Genomic DNA, 23210 nt, shown 5'->3' with positions numbered 1-23210 from the left:
GAGCTTTAAATGTTGACCTGAGTTACTTGACGGCGAATGCATAGAGAGTTACACAACGTATGCGAGAGAGGCTGGGGAAGACAGAGATTAGTAACAAGCAGCGTTTGCGATTTTGCATACATGTATCTTGCCTAACTGCCCAGTGAGCCGCCCATAGGTGAAGTAGTAAGTAGAAGCCGAATATTTCTCCAAGACAAACTGGTGTGGAGATCCACCCAGTAACCGCTACCATTTGATTTTTATCATCTACTTCCCGGACTCATTGGCACATCTTCAACCTGACATGACCTTTGGACTACTTATGTGGCAGGACAAAGTGATAAGGCATTTGGCTGACCGATCCTTGTTATACCTCTCCAGATACCATGGATTTGTGATCTCTTGAAGCTTTGAACCTCTCGTCTCTCCCTACTTTAACCCTAGACGTATTTTGACCACCAAAATCTACTTTGCGACGAAACCTAGTATTTTTTCTGCATCCTCTTGCACAAACCGAGTCGCAATGGCACAGGAATACATGGATCAAACCAGTGAGGGTTACGATGATGTTCGCCCGGTTTTCTACATCGGCCAACATGACTCCGCCCGAAGCGAGCCTCCCACTGACTTGCAGTATGGGCAAATTCTGAATGCGGGTGTAAGTGGCTCCGAACCCAATTATCTAGACCTACTACTGATTCTCTTACAGTTCAGCTTCACTACGACGCCAGTGACAAACCGTCACTTCCATCAGCGCATCAAGGACCTGGTCGCCAGCTGCCTTGGGGAATGGGAGAAGTCGGAGCTTCCTAGTTGCCATCCTGACCCCATCGTGCCCCCTCTGACTATAGAGGACACGGCACTCTTCCCTGACACCTACACCAGTGGTCTCGTTGCCTACTCAAGCCCCTGGATTGACCTGTGCTCCCCAAACCCGGTTGTTTCGAGCATCTCGAGGCAGGTACTCAATCTCGAAGTCAACTATGCCAACTTCTGTGGCATACGAAGCCTCATCGTCCCAGGCCCGCGGAATGATGCCCTCAAGGCTGGAAGCGGTCAAGGCGTCGCCCAGTTTGCTCGCGCCATCCAGGAGGCTCTCGTTATCGGGACTCGCCTGAACTTCATCATCCACTTGCCCATGTACCGTGAACCCGGCCTCGAGGAGACCATCGAGAACCTGTCCTCTGCGCTGCCTAACAAGGAACAGCCTGGGAGTGACGAACCCGAGGAAATCGATATCTTCAGTACCTGGGACTCATGGAATGTTATACGAACAACTTGCACGTACGATTCGAGATTGTCTGTCGGTAAGTTCTTTCTTAATACGATCTGCCGAGGCTGTGGATGGGCCCTATCGAGCCCACAGCGAACATGTTCATTACTAACAAACGCACGCACAGCTGTACGAGTGCCGCGGGTTTTGCCTGAGAAGCAGGTTCAGACCAGATGGTTCTCCGAACCATTGCAGTATCTGACCTTCGGGCCTCCCTCCTTCCAACCCAACAAGAGTGGAAACCCGTCCCTGAGTAGGCACCATCAGGAAATGATCGGTTCATACATGAAGTTGAAGCATGCACCGTACTTCTTGCTCTGCGATGTCGGTCCCGAGCTCAAGGATAGCCCAGAGATACTGCAGGAGAGTGCGGTTCCGGCCGAGGCCGCTTGGCCTTCGCTTTCGGAAGCCTCGCAGCAGCCTACACGGACAACACCGAAGTACTCCAAGGCCAATCCTTACGCATCCTATCTACGATATGTCGAAAGCCAGCAGGAGCCGCTCTCGGCGCTGGAACGATCAACCTTGTCCAACTTCCAGGACTGGCTGCAGTCACCCCTCCAACCACTTTCCGATAACCTCGAGTCGGTGACATACGAGGTTTTCGAAGGGGACCCCGTCAAATACAACCAGTATGAAGCGGCTTGTGCGGAGGCGCTGAAAGAATGGGCCCAACACAAAAAGCCCACCTCATCGTCTACAGGAGCAGTCGTCATTGCCGTTGCGGGATCCGGTCGTGGGCCCCTCGTTACCCGTGCTCTGAAGGCCAGCGAGACGACCGGCGTGCCGGTTCAGGTCTGGGCCGTCGAGAAGAACCCGAACGCCTACGTCTACCTCCTGCGTCAGAACCAGCGCGAGTGGGGCGGGCGAGTGACGGTCGTCAAGACGGACATGCGCGCCTGGAAAGGACCTCTGGTGTCGGGCACCGCCGACGAGAACCCCGTCTACGGCAAAGTCGATATCCTGATCTCCGAGCTCTTGGGCTCTTTTGGTGACAACGAGCTCTCGCCCGAGTGCCTGGATGGTATCCAGCACGTCCTGGCCAAGCCCCACGGCATCTCGATCCCCAAGTCGTACACGGCGCACATGTCGCCCATCTCCACGCCCCGGATCCACGCCGACATCAGCCAGCGGCTGCCTATGGACCCGCATGGGTTCGAGACGCCCTGGGTCGTGCGTCTCTTCCAGCTCGACTTCGTCGCGGAGAAGGTGCCGGGCCACGCGCGATTCCAGCAGGCGTGGGAGTTTGTGCATCCGCTCCCCGAGTCTACCATGACTATGGTCGATGCGCGGCGGTCCGGAGGCGTCGTTGGTGGCGGCGGCGGATCCATGGCTGGCGGTGTTGGTGCCAACGACCACAACTCGCGCCATTGCCACCTGACGTTCGTTTGCCGGTCCCGCGGCGTGATCCATGGCCTCGCTGGCTACTTCGAGTCGGTGCTCTACGAGCATATGGAGGCTGGCAAGACCCCGGTCGAGCTGAGTACGCTGCCAAACAACATTGACCGGAAGAGCAAGGACATGATCTCGTGGTTCCCGATTTTCTTCCCCCTCAAGGTAAGCTTCAAGACTTTTCTATGACGTATGGCGGAAAATTAACGTATATGCAGCAACCTCTCTACTTCCCCCTGACACAGAGCTTGAGGTTAGCATGTGGCGACAGACAGACGACAAGCAGGTATGGTACGAGTGGATGGTCGAAGCGTTTGCCTGGGTTGGTCCAACGCAACGGATCAAGGTCGGAGGCTCTGAGATGTGCAGTAGCCGCAAGATCGCCTGCTTGATGTAAGGGACATCAGGTTCCACCTAGCTCGTGAGGGTAGGGGGGAGCTTGAGGATGGAAATTGGGTATGAGCTTGATTTTGATCCTGGGTATGAGACATGCTATAAAACCACGCTTCCACCATTTCCCCCTTTCTTCTTGTGAGGAGCACGTCCAGCCAAAACGCCAATGCTTGCTTCCTAGTACATGGGCTGTCATGTTCCAGAAAAGATCAAATCTTGCTTTAAACATTTGCACAAGGGTATAGCCACGTGCTGGCGAAAAGCCCGTACCACCAATTCAATCATCGAGGTATTCTCCATCAACAGTGGTCGTGTAGTATGTGGTCGTCTTTCTGCTTTCCTCCATTGATGCGTTTTTTCAAGCTTGTCAGCCAGCCAGTAGTGTCCAGACCATCAAGGGTACGGTGTCGTAGCAGCACCCTCTTCGTTCCAGACCGTAGAGCCGAATCCCTCCCCTCGTGCGTACGAACCTCACACTTTCGTTATTGATCCGTGTCCGTCTCTCCCAGCTATCAACCGTCCATCTTCACGTCGGCGCCGCCCTCCCCTTGGTCGGCGCCCTTGATCCACAGCACGTTGTTGCACCGGATGAGGATCTGGCCGAGATCGCTGGTGAACTTCTGGTCGATGAACTCTTGCGCGCCCGTGAGCTGGATGTTCATGTAGCTGTCGATGCTGACCAGACGGCCCTTGTACTCGGTCTCGCCCCACTTGAGTCGCACGACGATGTCCTTGTTGACACTGTGACAGTATATATGGTTAGCGATAGGCCTAGGTAGAGTGCAAGAACCCCTTAGGTCCCTCCTGTCTTGCTGCGCGTCTCGGCCGCGAAACGGCGTGCGTGGCGGGCGAAGAAGGAAAGGCTGGAAGGCGGTAACGGGCAAACATACAGGTCTTGCAGCATCGGCCGCGGGTTGATGGGCATAAACTGCGCGCCTGGTTAGCTAGGAGTCCTCGCTGAAGGTAACTGCATGGAATTGCCAGCACTTACACTCATATTGGGCGGTTTGTTGGGCGAGAGATGGTAGATCTCGTCGTTTCGTGTTCACTGTCGCGCGCCTGATTTGGATGGAGCTTGACACTTTAGGTAGGGACTTTTCGAGCTTTGGGAGCGTGGGGCTAAAAACAGGATGACTAAGGAATCCAAAGGTCCCACATAAACAGCATGACTGGATATGTACATAGCTGGATCAATGCGTGCATAACTCGAGGCAATGGAGGGAGAGGGGGAGGGGGTGGGGGTTCTCATGGCAATGCTCATTTTCATTCATTATCGTGACCAAAGATGGATATGGCCCTTTCAGTTTCTCCGGATCTCCCATTTCAGGTCCTTGATACTGACTTCATCGTTGGCCTTCTCGTCGTAGTCGAACCACTCTCCCTCCTCCAGTTCCACCACCTCAAATTTCGTGCCTGAATCCAGGCCATCTGCCAACCATTGGCCCTATACATGGCATACGTCAGTGGTCGTCGCCAACAGATAAGGGGGATGGATATATATCCGTAAGAAAAGGGCGTGCTCACCTCAGGATGGAATTTGGTGAACTCGAGGCCACGGCAATCGAACTCGAGGATCGTCTGTCGCTTGGCCGGCTCTCCCTGTTCGTAAGCTTTGGGCGCTGCCGTGATAGAAGCAGACGACTCTCGCTGTAGATACCACAGTCAGTTGTATTCATACTTCTAAAGCAGGCCGGCTGTTGAGGAGATGCAACGGACCTTGCAGTTCTTGCACTTCCATACAAAGTTGGCCTCACCCCGGCTGCCACTCATCTCATTGTTGTCCTGAAATTATGATGAGTACAATTTCCAACGGGACTCCCCTTGCTTCAAGGAGGCACGTCTACGTACGAATCGGCTCACGCCCACGTTGTTGGGATGTGTCTCTCGGCATGATGTGCACTGGACAGTGAATGTGTACCAGAATGGGCTGTCCTCAGTGTCCTTGGGCCGGAGGTTGGTGACGCTAAAGGCTGTAAGCATTTATTCGCATTTTATACACAACAAGGCTCAGCAGTGACTTACCCCGTAAGCTCTGCTGTCAATGCAAGGGTAAACATCGCGAATGCTATTTCCGGTTCGTTGAGATCAGCTGTGCGGAGAGAGATGCAAAGATGCTGGAGAAACTGTACATCAATTACAGTGAAGCAATTAGCCATGGAATAGCCCCGTTGATTTCTACCATGTACCACTGGAATTTAACATTTATGTACATGATCCAACCAAGCTACAGCTTACGAATCGGATGCCCAGCTAAGATAAGCCGCTTATAGGTCTGACGAGCTCTTTCAATACAGTACCTGTACAGTTGGAGATTCTTGAATATGGCATTAGGGCATCACTGATTAAGCATCAAGGCATCTTCCATTGATTTGGGTGTTTCGACATTGAATACCTGCTGGTGATGGCTGGTTGTAGGTATCCACTTGGATCCTTAGCGGTCCAGCCAGAGTGCACTGACCTCGCCGAACCCCCGACCAGCTTTGCCAAGTGACGGAGGTCAATTGGCGAGCCGGAATCGAGGGACTTATCAGCGATTTCAACACCCCGTCCAAGTCTGCTGCCGCCCGCCGACCATGACTTGAACATGCACGCCCTCTGGTCCCGAGCAGCCCAAGCCCAGTCATCCTGTCGCTGTAGAGGCTGCCTCCACACTGCTACCACAATAACCCGAAGAGCGACGACTGCTGCATCTCGCCGAAGAGTGACAGCCGCGGATATCTTTACAGCATGCTACACCACTATACTGGGCACCGCAGCCGTGGTGGACGCCCACAGAAAGGAAGACAGGAAGAGGGACCTTGACGAAAAAAATAGATAGGGCCCGCGCTGCGTTGGGCAATTTTGCTATTCAAGGGGCCCCGAACCGGAACGAAGCTCGCGACTCCTCAAGCGACAACCCAGGTTCCCTCGAGACACCGGTTGGGACCTCACAATGGGAGGCCGGTAACCCGTCGACAAGCGTCACGTCGCTCCTTCAGGAATTGGGCGACTTGGCCGCCAACACGTATCGAGGCACCACACGCTCATGGCGGCAGCACCAAGTCGACTGGGCTGCAGTTGAAGCAGCAATTTTGGCGGAAGAACAAGACTTGGACATTGAAATCCGGCATCCCTATACGGAAGCACAAATGGGAAGAACTACGCAAACGATAGAGACTTTGGTTCGCCAATTGCTTTGGCGGTGCCGGGAATCCAAGGACCAGAACACACAGAACACACAGGCAGACGAGGCCCAGACACACGAAAGTATAATAGAAGAGGTAGAAAAGCTTAGGAGCGGCCCTTATTATCCAAGCTACGACAATCCTCGTTCCGACCTAGGAGGGGCTTCTGAGGAGCGCGCTCTCCTGAACAACTCCTTCCGGCGCATATTCGATAAGACCGCCAATGCTAAAGAAGCTGTGGGAAAGATATGCTACAATTTGTTGTTGTCTAGCACACCACCCAACATTCACAATTACAACGCACTGATTGCTGGCCTTAATCGCATCCAGCGCCCGGATCTGGCGCAAGCCGTGGTCGACTCTTACTTGACCGATACCAAATGGCCTGCCACTCAACAGACGATGGTATGTTTGTTGAACCACGCAGTGGCGACCAACGATATCGAGCAGTTTCGAATCGTTGTGCGCCGAATGCGAGGTGTGGCCGAGGATGGCTTGCATTTCCGAATCGTGAGCAAGAACGCCATCTTCAACTTGCAAGGCCTCTCGTGGGCCGAGGCCAACTGCGCATCCCGTAAACACGCTTGGGTTGAGCGAGCTAAGCGCGGCAATGATGTTTTCGACAACCTCATTAAGGGATGGCTTCACTTTGGCAAGGTTGATGTCGCTTGCATGTCCTTCGTGGCGTGTCTCCGTGAGGGTCGTTTCGTCCCTATTGATACGATTCAAGGTCTCCTTACTGAGTGCCATTCCTCCTTGGACCAGGGAAGCGCCCGGCAGCTACTCAAGGGGCTTGGCAAGAACTTTGAGAACTTCGAATCTCTGATGAAAACCATTCATACCAGCACACCATCAGAGATATTTCGTCCAATAGTCGAGATGTTCTACTCGTTATTCGACCTTTCCGGCCTACCACAATTACCTATCATTGGTGGTGTAAAGAAATCGCTCAGAGCGATTTTACGCAAGTTTAAGTCTCTCCAGATTGTCACAGAAGCCAAAATTGAGCTCGAGGAAATTGAGAGCGCCTCCCGCGAAACCATGAGATCGCTTGGCAGCGGTAACCCATACAGTGGACGAGTGTCTCGTGCGCTGGCAACGCTTACTGAGAAGCCACATAGAAGTCAGACAGATGTCATGCCGACAAAGATTTTCGGCGGCATTCCAGATATGGCTGCACTTTTAAAACGTTGCGAGAATTTGGAAGCGAAGACATTGAGGATTGAGGCCCACGTCAAAGTTTTGATCATATATGCCCGTACCGGAGTTCATTGCGATCCTCAATCTCGCCTGCCACCAATAGACTGGCAAAACCGCCAGCCGTACGAACGGTATCCAGCTGTCTTCCATGCTCTTCGGCGTATCAAGACGAGACATTTGTCATCGGAGCTAAATTTGCGGCGTCAATTCTTGCGCGGTCTACCTGACCAGAGTCTGGCCAAGCAGCTCAAAGACTTGGAGCTCTGGCAGAAGTTGGGATTTGCCACACTCATGAGCTTGTACCAGGACGGGCCAAATGCATCGGAACGAGTACGGACTCGGCAGGAACAAACATCACCAGATATTGACGGAATCGAGAGGCAGTTCGAGGATGTCGAGGATGCTATCAGAGCCATTCTGTTTTCTTTCTTGGATAGAAGAGACCAGCGCCGTTTCAGGAAAGTATACCCCAATTGGTATGAGATGCCTCTTGCCAAGCTTTACGAATATCACCACCATGATCTAGATGGATTGAAGAGCCCCTTGAAGAGGCCCTCTTCGGGCAGACTTGTCGTTGAGATGGAGGAGGATGAAGCCAACGTGACTACGGTGGCTGGCTCTCCTGAGGCGGCAGCGGTACTGGGCTCGGAACCCGAGCAGCTCCTATCGGAATCAAGGGGTTTGGCCGTGCACAAGCCCGAGCGACAGCTGCAGTCACACGAGCGGTTGGAGTTTCGTGCTGCAGACGCCATAGGTTAAGGTTATTTTTATAATTTGTGTTGTACATAGTTAGCATGGGCAACCACAGCTGTAAATACTTCATAGATGATGTATACTTTGTACTTGCGTGCCTGATTTTGCATTGCTCCATCAGACAGATGCTCTCCCACGTCTTGGAGGCACCGCAGTTGGCCTAGACTACCGCCAGCTATTACCCTATTCAGGTTACTCCGTTGTAGCCGGAGCTGACGGCTATAGATCACGCGGGGTAACAGAAAACGATTTTGGGCTTGCGCTAACCTGCGAGGTAATCATTTCTGATGTGAATAGTGCCAAGTAGTTGAGAAGCTGGGGTAATTCTTGGCAAGCACGGAATGAAATACGGAGGGGTGGTGGTGGCGCGTGATCCTGCCTGCGATATGAAACGAAATTGGCCGTTGAATCTGGGCTTGGGCTTCAAGAGTCGGTGAGACACTACGTGGTAGACACATGACGGGACACGTACAACAGTGAGTCTGACGAAACACTGAGCTGTGGGTGGGTAGCAGGTGGAACGGAAACGGACGAAATGGACAAAATCGGAGTTTCAAGGGAAAATTTTGGATGGATTACGAAGTGTGTACCTTGGTAGGTATGCTGCTTGACTACCATGGTGCTGTGTTGGGGCAAGGGGCAAGGGGCAAGGGGCAAGGGGCAAGGGCCACTTGGCTATCTCCGAACGGGGGAAACCAGATTCCTCCCAACTATGTAGGTCACGGATTTCGTCATTGGCGTGACTACTTCCTGCCAGGCGCAAAAGAAGAGATTTATAGGGAACATCCCAGACTTGGCGGCAAGACAAGCAAGAGAGGGCGCCCCGAAATAGATTTACGGGGCGGCCGGGTCATGTACCGATAGGTGAGGGGCAGAGTTCAGGCCAATAACCAGCTGCACGGGCTCCTGCTGAGGACCCTTACTGGCCGAATCCAGCTCTGATCGAATGCACGCATGGCATTGGACCTACCAACCTGCCAAGGTTCACTTTACACGTACATATCTGCGGAAATACCACCGCCAGCGACGAACTCGGTTCCTGCCTCCATTCTTTCCCATTGCCCCCCGGAGCCCCAATGGCGATAGGCTTGCTGTCGATTCTTACGACCACCTCTTCCAAGCCCGCCGGCCTCTCATAACACCATCCCCTGGCCGTGGAGCCAACACCTACAGTAAGAGAAGAGAAGAAGAGCCCGGCCCCGGACGGCTTGCAAGTTCTCCCCCCGTCTAACTGACTGATGCCAGACCTTCTTCCTAGATACACCCACCGCGCTACCTGTCAGTCGCGACGACATTCACTTCCCACCACACAATCAGCTGTGGCCGAGCTTGTACGCAACCACACGACATGAAGTTCGGCAGGAATCTTTCGAGGAACCAAGTCCCCGAGTGGGCGGCTTCCTACATCAATTACAAGGGCCTGAAGAAGCTGATCAAGGCGGCTTCTGCCACGGCGACGGCGGGGGAAAACGCAGATCTAGCAGGTGGGCAATAAACCTTCCTCGGACGTCTACCGAGGCCGTTTGGACAACCTAACCCTTCCCCAGAATTCTTCTTTGCCCTGGACCGCAACCTCGAGGATGTCGACGAGTTCTACAACAAGAAGTTCGCCGAAGCACACCGTCGCGTGAAGCTTCTCCAAGACCGATACGGCAGAAGCCCCGAAGTCATTGCCGATCTCGACGATGACGAGGTCGAAGAACTCATGGGGGCCCTTCTCGAGCTGCGAAATCAGCTGAGAAACCTCCAGTTCTTTGGCGATATCAATCGCAGGGGCTTCGTCAAGATCACGAAAAAGTTGGACAAGAAGGTCCCGACAAACACGACCACCCAACATCGCTACATCACCACCAAAGTAGACCCGAAGCCGTTCGCCAAAGATCACACTGCCGTTCGACTTGTCAACGAAATCAACAAATGGCTTTCCGTCTTGGGCGATTCGCAAAATCTCGACGACAATGCATCAGATAGATCTGCGCGCTCTGCGCGATCCCTGGGCAGAGCATCAGTCAAGGCCATGCTGAACATTCCCCAACCTGTACTTGAGATGGTCGACCAGGCTATAAGATCGGACGATGTCACCGGTTTGCAGAAGTGTTTGACCGACGCCAACTTGGTCAATTTGGAGCCTGCCTCTCAGGCGATGCTGCTCAACAATTTGCAGCGTTCCATCTCCTCGCGCTCAAAGGCTTGTATTGCGTACTTACTGCAGCAAGTAAAATTCTTAGAGGAAGTCGACGATTTGAACGAGCGTAACTGTATCCATCGCCTTGTCATCCAGATCGGCCGAAGTAAGTCGGCAGATGCCGGCGATACCGACTCCAATACCGTCTCATTTCCGGTTGGCTCTCACTTCAACAGTCATTACGCAACCCCTGCGGGCCGCCCCGAGAACGGGATCAAGGAAAACCTATTGAGCAAGGATGATGAAGCCGTGCAGGTTCTCATGTATGTTCTCGACTGTTTGCAACCCGAACAACGCCGGGCTCTTGCGAAAAAGGACTCCTTGGGCCGCTTGCCATTGCATTACGCGGCGCAATTTGGGTTTGTGGTGCTCTGTCAGATCATCATGTCCAAGATGCAAGAATGGGGCCAATTTGATGTCGAGCATGGCATCGACGCCCCAGAATGGCAAGATAAGGAGGGCAACGCACCACTCCATCTTGCTGTCATAGGTGGCCATCCTCTTACTACCAAGGCCCTGCTCGAGGGAGAGAACTGGCGAGGAGATAGCTCGGCGGTCGCACACTCCCGTGGCGATGTCCCCAAGTCAAGTGTTGTTCTCGCCATAGCAGTGAAATCTAACTTCACGAACATTGTAAAGATGCTTGTCGAAGCTGGGGTTGACATCAACTGGCAAGACGAGACGGGAGAAACCGCCATGCACATCGCTGCTAGATTCGGCCATGTTGACATTGTCAAAATACTCCTTGACGGTACAGATCAGCAAAGAGTCAACCTGGAACTCGCTGAAAAGTCTTTTGCCTGGACGCCCTTGCATATTGCGGCCGTTGACGGGCACCTGCCTGTGGCTCAGCTTTTGGTGGAAGCCGGAGCTGAGGTGAACAAGATGGACTCATTTGGCTGGACTCCTAAAGAACACGCTGCCCTTCGTGGTCATATGCCAATTGCCGACCTGCTCTTGGCCAACATGGACCCTGAGACTCTAGGAAGCGGACCCGATGACCCGGAGCCTCCTTCTAAGAACGGCACTTCGCCCCCGGAAACCTCGTCGTTGGATGATCGGCGCTCGAATGGTAGCACACGCACTGCGGAGCCCGTCAAATCCTTTGGTCATCGTTACCTGAAGGATTCCAGCTTGGTCCTCGTCAGTTTAGGGTCCATGGACATACGCAAGAACACGGAAGGCGTCAAACTGGATCGTGTGCCCTTGGCAGAGGCTCACAACAACCAACTGGACACTGCCCTCTCAGTCGTGATCTCGGCGCAGGGCGCAACCGGTGACCCTACAATCATTGATCTTCCGGTCCACGACAACATCTCAACAGAACCTATTCTGTTCCACACGAAGAGCATTTCTAAGGTAAAGCTCATGTTTGACATTGTGCCCACCTACTCTGGAAACGAGAAGCACAAGGTTGGACGAGGAGTCGCTCTGCTCTCTTCTGTACGCCCGACTCTGGGCAGTAACCGCATGAGTCTCCAAGGCGATGTTTGCGTACCGATCATGGCGGCAAATCTGGAGGTCATTGGAACCGTCAACTTCAACTTCTTGGTCATCACACCCTTCTCGCATCCAAACATGGAGGTCAATTCCCAGCAAACATATTGGAAAAAGATGTCATCCACAATGGTTTTCGGCCACCGAGGCCTTGGAAAGAATGTCACTACCAACAAGTCGTTGCAGCTGGGAGAGAACACGATCCCTTCTTTCATCGCTGCGGCTAATCTTGGAGCCAATTACGTCGAGTTTGATGTACAGCTGACCAAGGACCACGTGCCAGTCATTTACCACGACTTCTTAGTCAGTGAGACTGGCATAGACGCACCGGTGCACACCTTGACGCTGGAGCAGTTCTTGCATATCAACCCGGAGGCCAAACCTCGGCGAGATGGTCCTGACGCAGCCAAGAAGACCCTGGTTGAGAAGAAGCTACGCAGTAACTCGCCTGGGCCACGCCAGCGATCTCTTTCCATGGGCTTCGCTGGTGACGGTAGTGGAGAACTTGACGAGCGCATGAAACACACTCGGGATTTCAAGGAGAAGGGCTACAAAGGCAATTCACGAGGAAACTTCATCCAGGCGCCCTTTGCCACGCTCGAGGACCTCTTCCGAGAGCTCCCGGAGAGTGTCGGGTTCAACATCGAGTTGAAGTACCCCATGCTTCACGAAAGCGAGGAGCATGAGATGGATATCTACGCCGTGGAACTCAACTCCTTCTGCGACACGGTTCTCGCCAAGGTCTACGATTTGGCCAAGACGCGCAATCTCATCTTCAGCAGTTTCAATCCCGACATCTGCCTGTGCCTCAGCTTCAAGCAGCCCAGTATCCCGATTATGTTCTTGACGGATGCCGGTTGCTCGCCTGTGGGCGATATTCGCGCCAGCAGTCTGCAGGAGGCGGTGCGGTTTGCCAGCCGGTGGAACTTGCTGGGCATTGTCAGTGTGGCGCGGCCGTTCGTCAACAGCCCGCGGCTGGTGCGAGTGGTCAAGCAGAGCGGGTTGGTGTGCGTCAGCTACGGCGCTCAAAACAACGATCCAGTCCTAGTCCAGGTAAGCTCATGCTCATTCAGAAATCGCGACTCCCTAGATTCCCCTTTTACTGATAGTTTCTGGTGTAGCGACAAGTCAAGGAGGGCATCGATGCGGTCATTGTCGACAACGTGCTGGCCATTCGCAAGGGTCTCACTAAGGAGGACGCCGCTAAGAGCGCGCAGATCATGCTGGACAGCACTGCGGCGTTGAAGAATGCGGTAGCGGAAGTAGCGGAATAGGGGGCGCCGGTAGTGCCCCTCATTTGCAGCTTCGGCAACGGTTGTACAGGTGGAATGGATACAGATAGAGACATGCATAGATATTCCTGGTATTTGCTATTTGGCCGTAGTTGCTATCCACTAAAGTCTGTTCGCCGACAGTTTCTCAACGATATTACCTACTGTTGCTACCTGCATGTGCCATAAATGACGTGAGTATATGTGTTTTACGTTTGTTGGATACTCGCGTCCTTACACTCGGGTGACGATGACGAGAAGGGCTTAGTCAGCCCCCGGGGCATTACATAACACAACGTCTGGAAGGTACCTTCTAGTTTAGTTACATTTACTCGAACCTACCTAGTCTCTAGCCGATCGGTGTCTATCTTCTTCCTTCGCCGGCCGGATCGTGGCGTGGGACATCATTTCATCATCTCGCCCCAGTCACCCGACAGTGAGTTGAAGTCTTCGTAGGTGCCGGCGGAAACAATGTGGCCTTCCCATCCAGCAAATCCCATACGAGCATCTCGATAGTCTGCACAGTTGGAAAGCGACTGTCATCTCCACCGCCCGCAGCAGCAGCCGCCGCCGCCGCCGCCGCCGCCGCCGTCGCCACAGCTTGCTTCGCTTTGACCATATTCCCAATTCGACTACTTTCCATCCGTTACCGTTTCTATCTTTCGTACCCATCACCATCATCGACAATTTGAGACAGTCGTATTAGAAACCACCCGGCCTCGGGTCGCCACGCCGTGCATCATGGCGTTTCAAGCGCCAGCGCTTCCGAGCATCGCTGCGGCGACGACGGAGCTCTGGCCCTCGATGGCCACCGCCCTCCTCATGCCCTTCCGAGCACCATCGTCGCCTCTCAACCAGGTGCGGTCCAAGACCGAATCGAATCGCTCGATCGCCGCAACCCGGTCGCATACAACCTCGGCCGTGCAATCCGCCAAGTTTGAGCTGCCCGAATTCCTCCGCGACCCTCGAGTCGAGTCCGCCCCACGGTACATTCCATCTGTTCTGAACATCCACAACTCTATCGCCGGCATGGCTGGTGGAGCTCTTCTTGCATCGAACCCGGTTACGCGCCGACTGTACTCCCAGAGTCTCGTCGGCCGTTCTTTCTCTACTTCGGCACTGTCGCGCGCGTCGGTTTTCTCCAGCCCGCTGCTCGGCATCGCTACGGCCCAACGGCGTTCAATCCAGACCGGCGGCTTGTCGAGGAATCTACTGGCTCATATGGAACAGACTGCGAACAGGAACCCGACAAGTGCTACCGCTCAAAATGCCTTCTACCAGGCCTTGGTGAAGGCGAATATGCCTGCAATCATCATCGAACGATACCGCTCCGGACGATTTGCCTCCAATGCCGCTGCCGATGAAGCCTACGAGAAGGCTTTGTCGCTGTTGAGCCCGGGCGGCGCTAATGTGAACGAGCATGTCGAGGATAAGCTTCCTGGAGACCTGACGCCTACGCAGCTTCAAGCTGTCAAACAAGCACTTGCCGCTCGATCTCGCGGAGGCAACCTGGCCGTGAACAAGACTACATCGGGCACTGGAGGCAAGGACGGCCCTCTGCATGTGGTTGTTGATGAAAGCTTTGGAAGCACCTTTTAAAATGGTTCAAGTTTATTCTATGGTTCTGCCTCATCACTTACCTCAGTCTGGTTATTATTACTATGCTGGTTGAGAGTCTGAGTGTATTCAAGCGAGCTGGCGGCACCAAGGTTGACAGTGAGGCCAAGGCTGAGAACCAGAAGACCAAGTTTTCTGACGTTCACGGCTGCGATGACGCCAAGGAAGAGCTGCAAGAAATGGTCGAGTTTCTGCGCAACCCGGACAAGTTCTCTGCTCTCGGCGGCAAGCTCCCCAAGGGTGTTCTTCTGGTCGGTCCTCCTGGAACTGGTAAAACACTCTTGGCACGAGCAGTTGCTGGTGAGGCCGGAGTTCCATTCTTCTACATGTCTGGCAGCGAATTCGATGAAGTATACGTTGGTGTTGGTGCTAAAAGGGTTCGAGAGCTCTTTGCAGCTGCCAAGTCAAAGTCCCCGTCTATTGTTTTCATTGACGAGCTTGATGCCATAGGTGGCAAGCGTAACGCGAGGGATGCTACATACGTCAAGCAAACGCTCAACCAGCTCCTTACCGAGCTCGATGGGTTCGATCAGAACAGCGGTGTCATTATCATGGCTGCTACCAACTTTCCTCAATCTCTAGACAAAGCCTTGACTCGCCCTGGTCGTTTCGACCGTCACGTCAATGTAGAACTGCCTGATGTCCGTGGCCGCCTTGCTATCCTTCAACACCACGCCAAGCGGGTCAAGGCTGCCAAGGATGTTGATCTGAAGGCCATCGCGATGACAACCAGTGGTCTCTCCGGAGCTGAACTCGAGAATATCGTCAACCAGGCAGCCGTGCATGCAAGCCGGGCCAAAGCTTCATTCGTCTCCATCAAGGACTTTGATTGGGCCAAGGACAGAGTCATCATGGGAGCTGAGCGCAAGACTATGGTCATAACCCCTGAGGAGAAGAGGATGACGGCATACCATGAGGCTGGCCACGCCCTGCTCATGCTATGGAGTGGCGAGGCGAAGAGCGCAGCCAACTCTCTGTACAAGGTCACTGTCTTGGCTCGCGGTCCTTCGCTTGGGCACACGGCCTATCTGCCTCAGATGGACAAGTACTCTTTCTCGGTGCAGAATTACCGCTCCATGATCGATGTTGCCCTGGGCGGCAAGCTGGCCGAGGAAATCGTTTATGGCGCGGACAACGTGAGCAGTGGTGCTTCTAGCGTAAGTTGATGCAACTGAAATTTGTCCAGATGGCATTGTAATCACACAGTATACTGATAGCAATACGTTTATAGGATCTCAAGAGCGCAACGCATACTGCTTTCACCATGGTTGCGGCTCTGGGCATGTCCACCAAACTAGGGCACATGGACTACGCCAGCAGGTACGAGAACCTCAGCAGTGAAACCAAGGCCCAGATCGAGGCCGAGGTTCAGCGTATTCTGAACGAGTCGTACGAGCGTTGCCGGAAGCTCCTAACAGAGCGTCGCAAGGAGCTTGATCTCCTCGCACAAGCTCTGGTCGAGTACGAGACGCTTGATAAGTCCGAAGTGGAGAAGGTGATTCGGGGAGAGAAGCTTCCGGATCGTATCTCGGTCCCCAAGGGGCCAATGGTTGTTCCGGCACCAGAAAAGACGCCAGCCCCAGGTCTACCGTCGCCCGGTGGTAGCGGTGGTGGCCAGTCACCACCGCCGCCGCCAGCACCGCCAGCACCTGGCGGTTTTCCTTCCTGATTGAGTGGCTGATTCAGGCCAGTCATGGAAATAAAAAGTGATAGGAAAATGATTGGTTGGACGTTGCGTTGGGGGTTCGGAAAAACCTGTAGATTTTGAGTCTTTCCTCCCGGCTAAAGAGCATGGAGTAATGGGACAGTTTTTTAAATTGCGCTACGATGGCTAGGCAGTGTAGGCTCTGTACAGGACAGCCCCGGCCCTAAGAAGGGGGCCGGAGATGGTGCCTCTGAGCACTTTCACTTGATTGATTCGGAGGTTGGGAGGCTCGTCCGAAGCAGCGTTTGTTCACGAATGATGTGATAGCAGCGATTGCAAAAAGCATATGTTGCTTTGCCACGGAGATGGACTTTGTACAGCTTGCTGGGCAGGCAATAAGCATCGGGTAAATGGCGGAAACGGTCATTGATGTCCACAGACGGACAGACCTCACAAGCGACGCATCAACCCCCTGAGGGGATGGTATCTTGGAAGTGTTTTATGGGGCATTCAGTGTAAAGGTAGTTTTCTTTGTTGTTTGTATTGGGTTGTGCAAAACAAAACAATATATCCCTCGCCTCCGCAACATGTACGTTTACGTCAGCAATTTCTCTCTCTCCGAGTGACACCGAGATTGAGTGGGAGTTGCTCCTCCTCGCACGAACGTGATGTGTCGTGAGGTGATACGAAGTTGACGTCTCTGAGGGTTGGACAGGCGACGAAACGGATGGCGAGCCGGTGGCTTGAGCCCGTTGCTGCTGCCCGCTCGTGCTACTATGGAAAGCCGGTGGCACATTGCGGCGGCCTTGTCTCAGACACACGAGCTGTAAATAGCCGCCGGCATAAGCGCCCGCGAGAAATTGCTCAACAGGGCCAATGCCCATTCCCGCCCGCGGTTTGTTGTTTCGAGCCGGCCCGTCTAGCCCGGTCGGCCACCCATTCCTTCCACTGCCACACTCACTGATTGCACTCATAGTAGGCAAGCAAGGCATACTGCCTGGCCGCATCCCGCTAACATGATCGTCTATGTATCCATCTGCCTGCTTTCAAATGCCATGGCACGGTAGTAGTAGTATGTATGGTATAGTGATGATAGTCAGTCCAAGCCCCCCTGGTCGCCTCCACTCAGCCCTCCCCCCTCCCCTTTCAGGCAACACGCTCTACAGCCAGATGCACACAATCTGGGCAAATCGAGTCCTTGGGCGATCCCATCAATTCGTTGGAAGGCAGATAGACAGTAGATAGCACCCTCCCCCGGGCACCCGTTTTGACCTTCAGGTTCTTGTTCCCGGGGGCGAGATCCTCGTCTCGCTCTTCTTACCCTCCCTTTTTCTCCATCTTCCCACCCCGACTAGAAGACAGCCAGACCACCGTCTACCGCCTGGCTTCTTCTCCCTTTCTCCCCGCCCAGGAACTGACGGACAGACACGTTCAACTTTGTCTCGTTTCTCTTCGTTGTGTGACTCTCGAGTCTGGCACATGAGGAGCCCAAAGGACAGCTGGCTTGGTTCCCTCTGCAACATCGAAGTTTCACTAGAACCGCCCAAGTATCGGAAAGTCATCAAAGTTCATATTCAGTCAGGAACGTGTTATGTGGTTGAGGAACTATTGATACACAAAACACCCGGGGTCTCGTTTCAATCAATTCATCAAAGGAATTCGGCCGTTCAAAAATAACTCTTGGTCTCTCCTCCTCTTCGTCTTCTGGTTCATATGTCCGCATAGCCAGAAAGAAGCACCGTCTCCTCAATCGACGCTTCCAGCCAAAACGTCGAGATATCAGTCAAGTCGCCAACACCATCTTTCTTCGACATCGAGTTCCCCCTCTCGTCAACATCGTCAACATCCTCCACAAGTGGTATCATTCCCCCTGACGAGCCAGAGCCCTCCCGCGACATAAGAGAAGAAGTGATCAAAACAGAATGAAACCGAGACAGGAATGATGAAATGCCCAGGATAAGTCAAAGCACGCCACAAGATGGAAATCCATAAACCCAAAAAATGCCGCCATTTTTTGTCGTCTTCAACCAAGTCGTCATTATCCAATGCGACCACACACTATGTTACACAAGGGGCGGTCCGAGACCCCCCTGATCCGTCCGTGGACGAACTCCTTCAACCCCTCCCCAACCCCTCAGTCTCTTCCCTCCCAACTCGAGACTTCCATCTCGCCGATTAATAAGTTGCGCGTTACGTCGTTCAGTCGAATTAAGGGCTGTCCGCGGCAGAAACAAAGAACCGAGAGACGAAGATGGATGCCAGTAGCTTCGTGCTCGGCGAGGTTGAGCCCGCCCTCCCGGAAATCCTTTGGGTTGGCCCTTTTTGACCCGGCATGATATGCAGGGTTATGCCGCCTCAGTCATGCCGCCGGCTTTTCATGGGTGTAAAGTTGGTACTGGTTCATGCACCGGAAATATGCTCGTCGTGGAATTCGTTTGGGTGCTGGGTTGCGGGCCACGCATCATCTACCCAGCGAAGAGATGCCAATCAAAATAACGGATATTAAGCAGTCTTGGTGAGCGCCAAGGGAAGGAACATGTCGAATATGAACGAGTGCCGCCTGGACCGAGATGAGAAAGACAAATTATGCCAGAAAAGCCAATGTGCAATGCACGCCGCCCAGTGATGGAATTAAGGTGAGTGATGCGAAGCGACCAAAGAAAGATGCTGCCAGATGGTGCTGATGTCGAGTTGTATTAATATATGCCAGGCTGTTTGTTTCCGGCTAATAGGCACACAGCGACAGGGCCATGTGCGACGGCGAGGGTCGGAAAGCGATTAGGAACAGCGCAGGCGCCATGCGATGGCTCAGCTCGCTGGGTTTGGTGAGCAGTGGGTGTGCTCGGGGTGTCGCCAGAAAATCAAGGACAACGGGTGTGGAATCCACATCCGCGCCAGATCGAAATCATACGGTGCTGTGAGCCCGTGGTATATATGGTCGCTGATGCAGGAACATGAATAGGACGCTAACGATGGTACTGGATGTTGTACACAAGTCTCAAAGGACTTCTCTCGAAATTACAGTATGCCGCTGGTGGTGGTCAACAGCGGTGGTGGGTATTGAAGGTATGAACAATCGTGCGAATGGGGCCCAGGCCACTCTCAACAAGTCGGCTGCCGTACCATTACATGGTTTCGAGCCGCGCGCTGGGCATTTGCATGGATGGGTCGTCGAAATCCGGCTTGATGGCCCACGGGTCATAGACGCCAGAGCCGTATGTGGGAAGCTGGCCGATTGTGGCAACCTCGACGGGAGCTTGGTATGCCACACCGTTGTACCAGTGCTCCTCTTGCTGTGTTGAGGGAGCCTGCGAAGGAACCGCTTGGGAGGCCGGAAGAGGCTGCGGCATCTGCTGGGCGTATTGTACCATTGGCTGTTGAGGCGGATGCTCTACCACTGGCGATGTGCTGTGCAGGGCGTAAGTCGCAGTTTGGGCCGGCTGGTGGGTGTAGAAGCCATCTTGGTGGGCAGAAGGGCTACGACCTGATGCAGGCGAGAAAGTGCTTGGACTGCTCTGGATTGACCCATTAAGCCCGGCAGCAGTATACGGAATCTCAAGCGGCAAGCGCTCGACTTGTTGCCTCGGCACTTGGTATGTTGACATTGGATTCGTGTTGAGTGTAGCTACACCCGGGTTGCTATGTTCAGTGACATAGTACGAGTGCTGTGGCATGCTCGTCGTCCGATGAAGCATCTGTGCACCAGGGTGTTGTTGTTGATGCTGATGCTGGTGCGGATGCTGGTGCGGATGCTGGTGCGCCTGTTGTTGTTGTTGCTGGTGCTGCTGCTGCTCCTGTATCGACTGGCCATGGTACTCGTGTGGTCCCGAGGACACGCTATGGCGATGGTTGAACTGCTGCATGCCGTAGCCAAGGTGCTGGCCAAAGTCGGCAAAGGAAGCCGCTCGGTGAAGGCTGTGGCCATGGATGCCAGGATGGCCAGCTAAGCTGACGCTTTGTGGCCACTGCATAGCTGACAACCTCGGAGTCATCGGTGACTCGCCTCCATCAGACTCGGAGGTACAATCATCTATCTCGGAGGAGTGGATGCCTCGCTGATGAGAGCGTCGTTGGTGTTTTACCATGGTGGTCTTCCGGCAAAAGCTCTTCAAACATCCTTCGTGGGCACACTTATACGGTCGCTTGCCTGTGTGGATTCGACGATGACGTGCAAGACTCGATGACTATCGTTGGTGTTAGCAAGCTTCTGGAACCAGGCAGGCAGTTCCAGTCCCGATGACCTACATCTGAGAAGCGCTTCCCGCAGCCTATGTGTTGGCACTGATGAGGTTTCTCGCCGGTATGGGTGCGAATATGAACGGTCAAGGCACTCCGTTGGATGAAGCTCTTTCCACAGCCGGGGGTTACACATGAGTATGGTCTCTCATTCGTGTGTATGCGGTAGTGCCGTTGCAAGTCCGACTTGCGGTTGAAGCTCTGTTTTCTTTGTAAGCCGAGCACACGACGGCAGGACGACGTCGGGGATGGCGGAGCCCAAGTCATTCTCTCAACATACCTTGTTGCAGGATTGCCAGTCACACTGGAAGGGGCGAGCCGTAGGCTCGTTCTCCACAAGTTCCATTAACTCCATCTCTTCGGTTGCTGTCTAACAAAAGATCTGAGTTCCGAGAACAAACTCTCTGGGCGAGCGGATCACAGCACTTATAAACCCTTAGGGATAGCGAGTTAGTGGGGAAGTCCTGGTTCAACTGAGGCAGGGCACCGATGACCTGAGATGGCGAGGGAACAGGGGTAGCTTTTGATGGTTCGGGTGTGGATTCAAGGTGGAGGACACCCTTGCTCGGAACGGTATGGAAGCCGGATCTGATCAATGCAACGCTGTAGGATGAAGTCTATGCGTTTCCTGACAATGTCGTCCCAAAAATTATCGTGTTGTTGTTTGTTTGACCAGGTAATGGACAAGGGCTGCGGGCAAGAAGAAAGGCAAAGTGGAAGACACCGTGCAGCGTCCAGCGCAAATAATAAGAGCAACGGCCGGGTCCTTTCTGGAGTATTAACTTCAGAGGAATGGACGCAGGGGTGAGGAGCCTGACGAGGGAGCTGGGTGATGAATGGGCAATGCAACAAAGGGGCCGAGCAAGAGTACTGGGTATTATTATACACGGCAGCCTGAAGAAGACGTGTAAGTGGGGGGTTGTGTGTCGGAAGGAACAGGCGCTGGCCAGTCTGATATATCGCGAAGAGAGAGACGACCATCAACCGAGGGGGCAGCTGGTGATTTGTTTAAGAAGGTGGTCCCAACTTACAGGGAGAAACAAAGCCTTCTGCGCACGAGCACTAGAGGAAGAATACGTCGAAGTCGTAAATTAGCAGTCGAGGGGTGACTAATGTAATGCTGTGGACGGGCTAGGTAGTGCAGCTAGCGAGCGAGATGATGGGATGTTCGTCCTGCAGGAACAACGGAAGCGTATGTGAGCCAAAGTGGAAAGCTGGGCTGAGTGGCGCGTATGGCCTTCTGTTTCGAAAATCCAGGAACAGGAAGGCGGCGTGTGTTAGGTTCCGGAAACGAGAAGCATAATTGGCCCTAGTAGGTAGACACAGCTGGACGATCACCGGACTTCTGAGCGCTCAGATCTTGGACGTTGAGAAACCGGAGATCCTGCTAGTCTGCAAATATTCCTTGGTCTGAAAGTATGATGTGTGAAAGGACCAGAAAATAGCTGTAGGCCAAAGATTGCCTGTCTTCTTGCTCTGAACCGTCTCACCCGTTGAGAACACACCGAAAGCTGCCCGCGTCGATGTCCAATTGAGTTACACGAGGGGGTTCAGGGAGTACAGGCGGCTCTCGTCTTCAGACCTGTGGGGGGCTGATCTTTAATGTCTGCCTGAGATGGGGATATAATCGAATGCGTCTGCGTCAGAAGCGGAATATTGACTCGCTAGAGCGTTCCTGACTGGTAGCTGGTACTTGGTTGGAAAGGCAAATCCACGAGGTGACGACGGTAAGACGGGATGGTCTTATCGCTGGTTGCTGAGTCGGAGTCGTTGACAGGACGACTGGTCTTAGGCGGGCTCTTGAGGAGGGAACTTGTTGTTGTTGTGGAAGTAGTAGACCAAGACCAAAGAAAGCTCGATGGCGTCCTTGGGGATTTAATAAGTAGACCAGAGACCTAAGAACCAGGAGGAGGTTTATCGTAGGTGCTTATAGGAGTACCCGCCCAGGAGCAATTTGAAGAGGGCCCTATAACCCAGGCTGATATATATCAGACAGAATTGTACCCGTCTCTGACGGGGCCTGGTTTGAGCAAGCGTCACGACTGGATGATACAGAGATACTTTGCCGCTGTTCCCCTTGAGTAGGTACTATAGAACGAGGGAAAGAGAGGGATTGTGGAGTCTTGTCGATCGAGAAAAGAAGCAGAATGCTCGAGCACCAAGAGGAGCCTGTGGGCTGTGTGTGCCTGGGCAACTAACAATCTAGTCGAAAGGGGGGGGTTCGAGGCAGGAAAGTACTAGCAGTAGCAGACGGCGTGTACTGTACCTAGTGGGAAGCAGGCCCAGACCAGCGGCGATCTCCTCGGGAACAACGAGAGAGATATGTGGGTTCCTGGATCAGAACGTGGCAGGCGGCAGCTGACGAGATCAATCAGGTATAGCGTCGAGATTTGATGTCGAGGAATTATTGATCGGGGAGAGAAGACGAGTACTGCTACTTGAGTACTTCCAGTGGCCGGCGAGTGTTCAAGGTGAGGGCGGATGGAATTCTGGGGACGCCCCTGGCCCTCTCACGCCCTCGCACTCTGTCTCGTCTGAGGCTTTAGCAGGTGTAGAAGTACGTACATTCGCCAGAGAGAGATGGGTCTGTGTCGTTGAAAAAGTC

At 53.6% G+C, this 23210-nt stretch overlaps 8 protein-coding genes across 8 annotated transcripts; 4 read left to right on the top strand and 4 right to left on the bottom strand.

The window, feature by feature from the left end:
- Nucleotides 1–502: 502 nt before the first annotated feature.
- On the top strand, nucleotides 503–3041 carry PG986_009583 (PRMT5 arginine-N-methyltransferase; the record flags this gene model as incomplete). Its single annotated transcript, XM_066845805.1, has 4 exons — nucleotides 503–637; nucleotides 689–1286; nucleotides 1380–2809; nucleotides 2892–3041. 4 exons carry the CDS (start codon nucleotides 503–505, stop codon nucleotides 3039–3041), a joined length of 2313 nt encoding a protein of 770 aa, XP_066698203.1.
- Nucleotides 3042–3549: 508 nt separating this feature from the next.
- PG986_009582 (small nuclear ribonucleoprotein F) lies at nucleotides 3550–4034 on the bottom strand (the record flags this gene model as incomplete). The annotated part of the gene is made up of 3 exons (XM_066845804.1): nucleotides 3550–3778; nucleotides 3928–3965; nucleotides 4029–4034. The coding sequence occupies 3 exons, from the start codon at nucleotides 4032–4034 to the stop codon at nucleotides 3550–3552; spliced, it is 273 nt and encodes a 90-aa protein (XP_066698202.1).
- A 303-nt stretch (nucleotides 4035–4337) lies between these two features.
- On the bottom strand, nucleotides 4338–5094 carry PG986_009581 (uncharacterized protein; the record flags this gene model as incomplete). The annotated part of the gene is made up of 5 exons (XM_066845803.1): nucleotides 4338–4481; nucleotides 4562–4684; nucleotides 4754–4819; nucleotides 4886–5000; nucleotides 5060–5094. 5 exons carry the CDS (start codon nucleotides 5092–5094, stop codon nucleotides 4338–4340), a joined length of 483 nt encoding a protein of 160 aa, XP_066698201.1.
- A 527-nt stretch (nucleotides 5095–5621) lies between these two features.
- On the top strand, nucleotides 5622–8160 carry PG986_009580 (uncharacterized protein; the record flags this gene model as incomplete). Its single annotated transcript, XM_066845802.1, has 2 exons — nucleotides 5622–5635; nucleotides 5856–8160. The coding sequence occupies 2 exons, from the start codon at nucleotides 5622–5624 to the stop codon at nucleotides 8158–8160; spliced, it is 2319 nt and encodes a 772-aa protein (XP_066698200.1).
- Nucleotides 8161–9502: 1342 nt separating this feature from the next.
- On the top strand, nucleotides 9503–13110 carry PG986_009579 (uncharacterized protein; the record flags this gene model as incomplete). Its single annotated transcript, XM_066845801.1, has 3 exons — nucleotides 9503–9638; nucleotides 9702–12889; nucleotides 12958–13110. The coding sequence occupies 3 exons, from the start codon at nucleotides 9503–9505 to the stop codon at nucleotides 13108–13110; spliced, it is 3477 nt and encodes a 1158-aa protein (XP_066698199.1).
- Nucleotides 13111–13511: 401 nt separating this feature from the next.
- PG986_009578 (uncharacterized protein) lies at nucleotides 13512–13726 on the bottom strand (the record flags this gene model as incomplete). The annotated part of the gene is made up of 2 exons (XM_066845800.1): nucleotides 13512–13624; nucleotides 13645–13726. 2 exons carry the CDS (start codon nucleotides 13724–13726, stop codon nucleotides 13512–13514), a joined length of 195 nt encoding a protein of 64 aa, XP_066698198.1.
- A 122-nt stretch (nucleotides 13727–13848) lies between these two features.
- PG986_009577 (Mitochondrial inner membrane i-AAA protease supercomplex subunit) lies at nucleotides 13849–16393 on the top strand (the record flags this gene model as incomplete). The annotated part of the gene is given in 3 exon segments (XM_066845799.1): nucleotides 13849–14670; nucleotides 14688–15881; nucleotides 15956–16393. 3 exon segments carry the CDS (start codon nucleotides 13849–13851, stop codon nucleotides 16391–16393), a joined length of 2454 nt encoding a protein of 817 aa, XP_066698197.1.
- Nucleotides 16394–19494: 3101 nt separating this feature from the next.
- On the bottom strand, nucleotides 19495–20960 carry PG986_009576 (C2H2 finger domain-containing protein; the record flags this gene model as incomplete). Its single annotated transcript, XM_066845798.1, has 3 exons — nucleotides 19495–20553; nucleotides 20615–20806; nucleotides 20886–20960. The coding sequence occupies 3 exons, from the start codon at nucleotides 20958–20960 to the stop codon at nucleotides 19495–19497; spliced, it is 1326 nt and encodes a 441-aa protein (XP_066698196.1).
- Nucleotides 20961–23210: the final 2250 nt, after the last annotated feature.

Source organism: Apiospora aurea (assembly GCF_038362705.1).
Source record: "Apiospora aurea strain CBS 24483 chromosome Unknown utg000006l_segment0_segment0, whole genome shotgun sequence".
NCBI lineage: Eukaryota > Fungi > Ascomycota > Sordariomycetes > Amphisphaeriales > Apiosporaceae > Apiospora > Apiospora aurea.
Note: the sequence above shows the minus strand (reverse complement) of the source record. Positions and strands in the feature narration are given on the sequence as shown.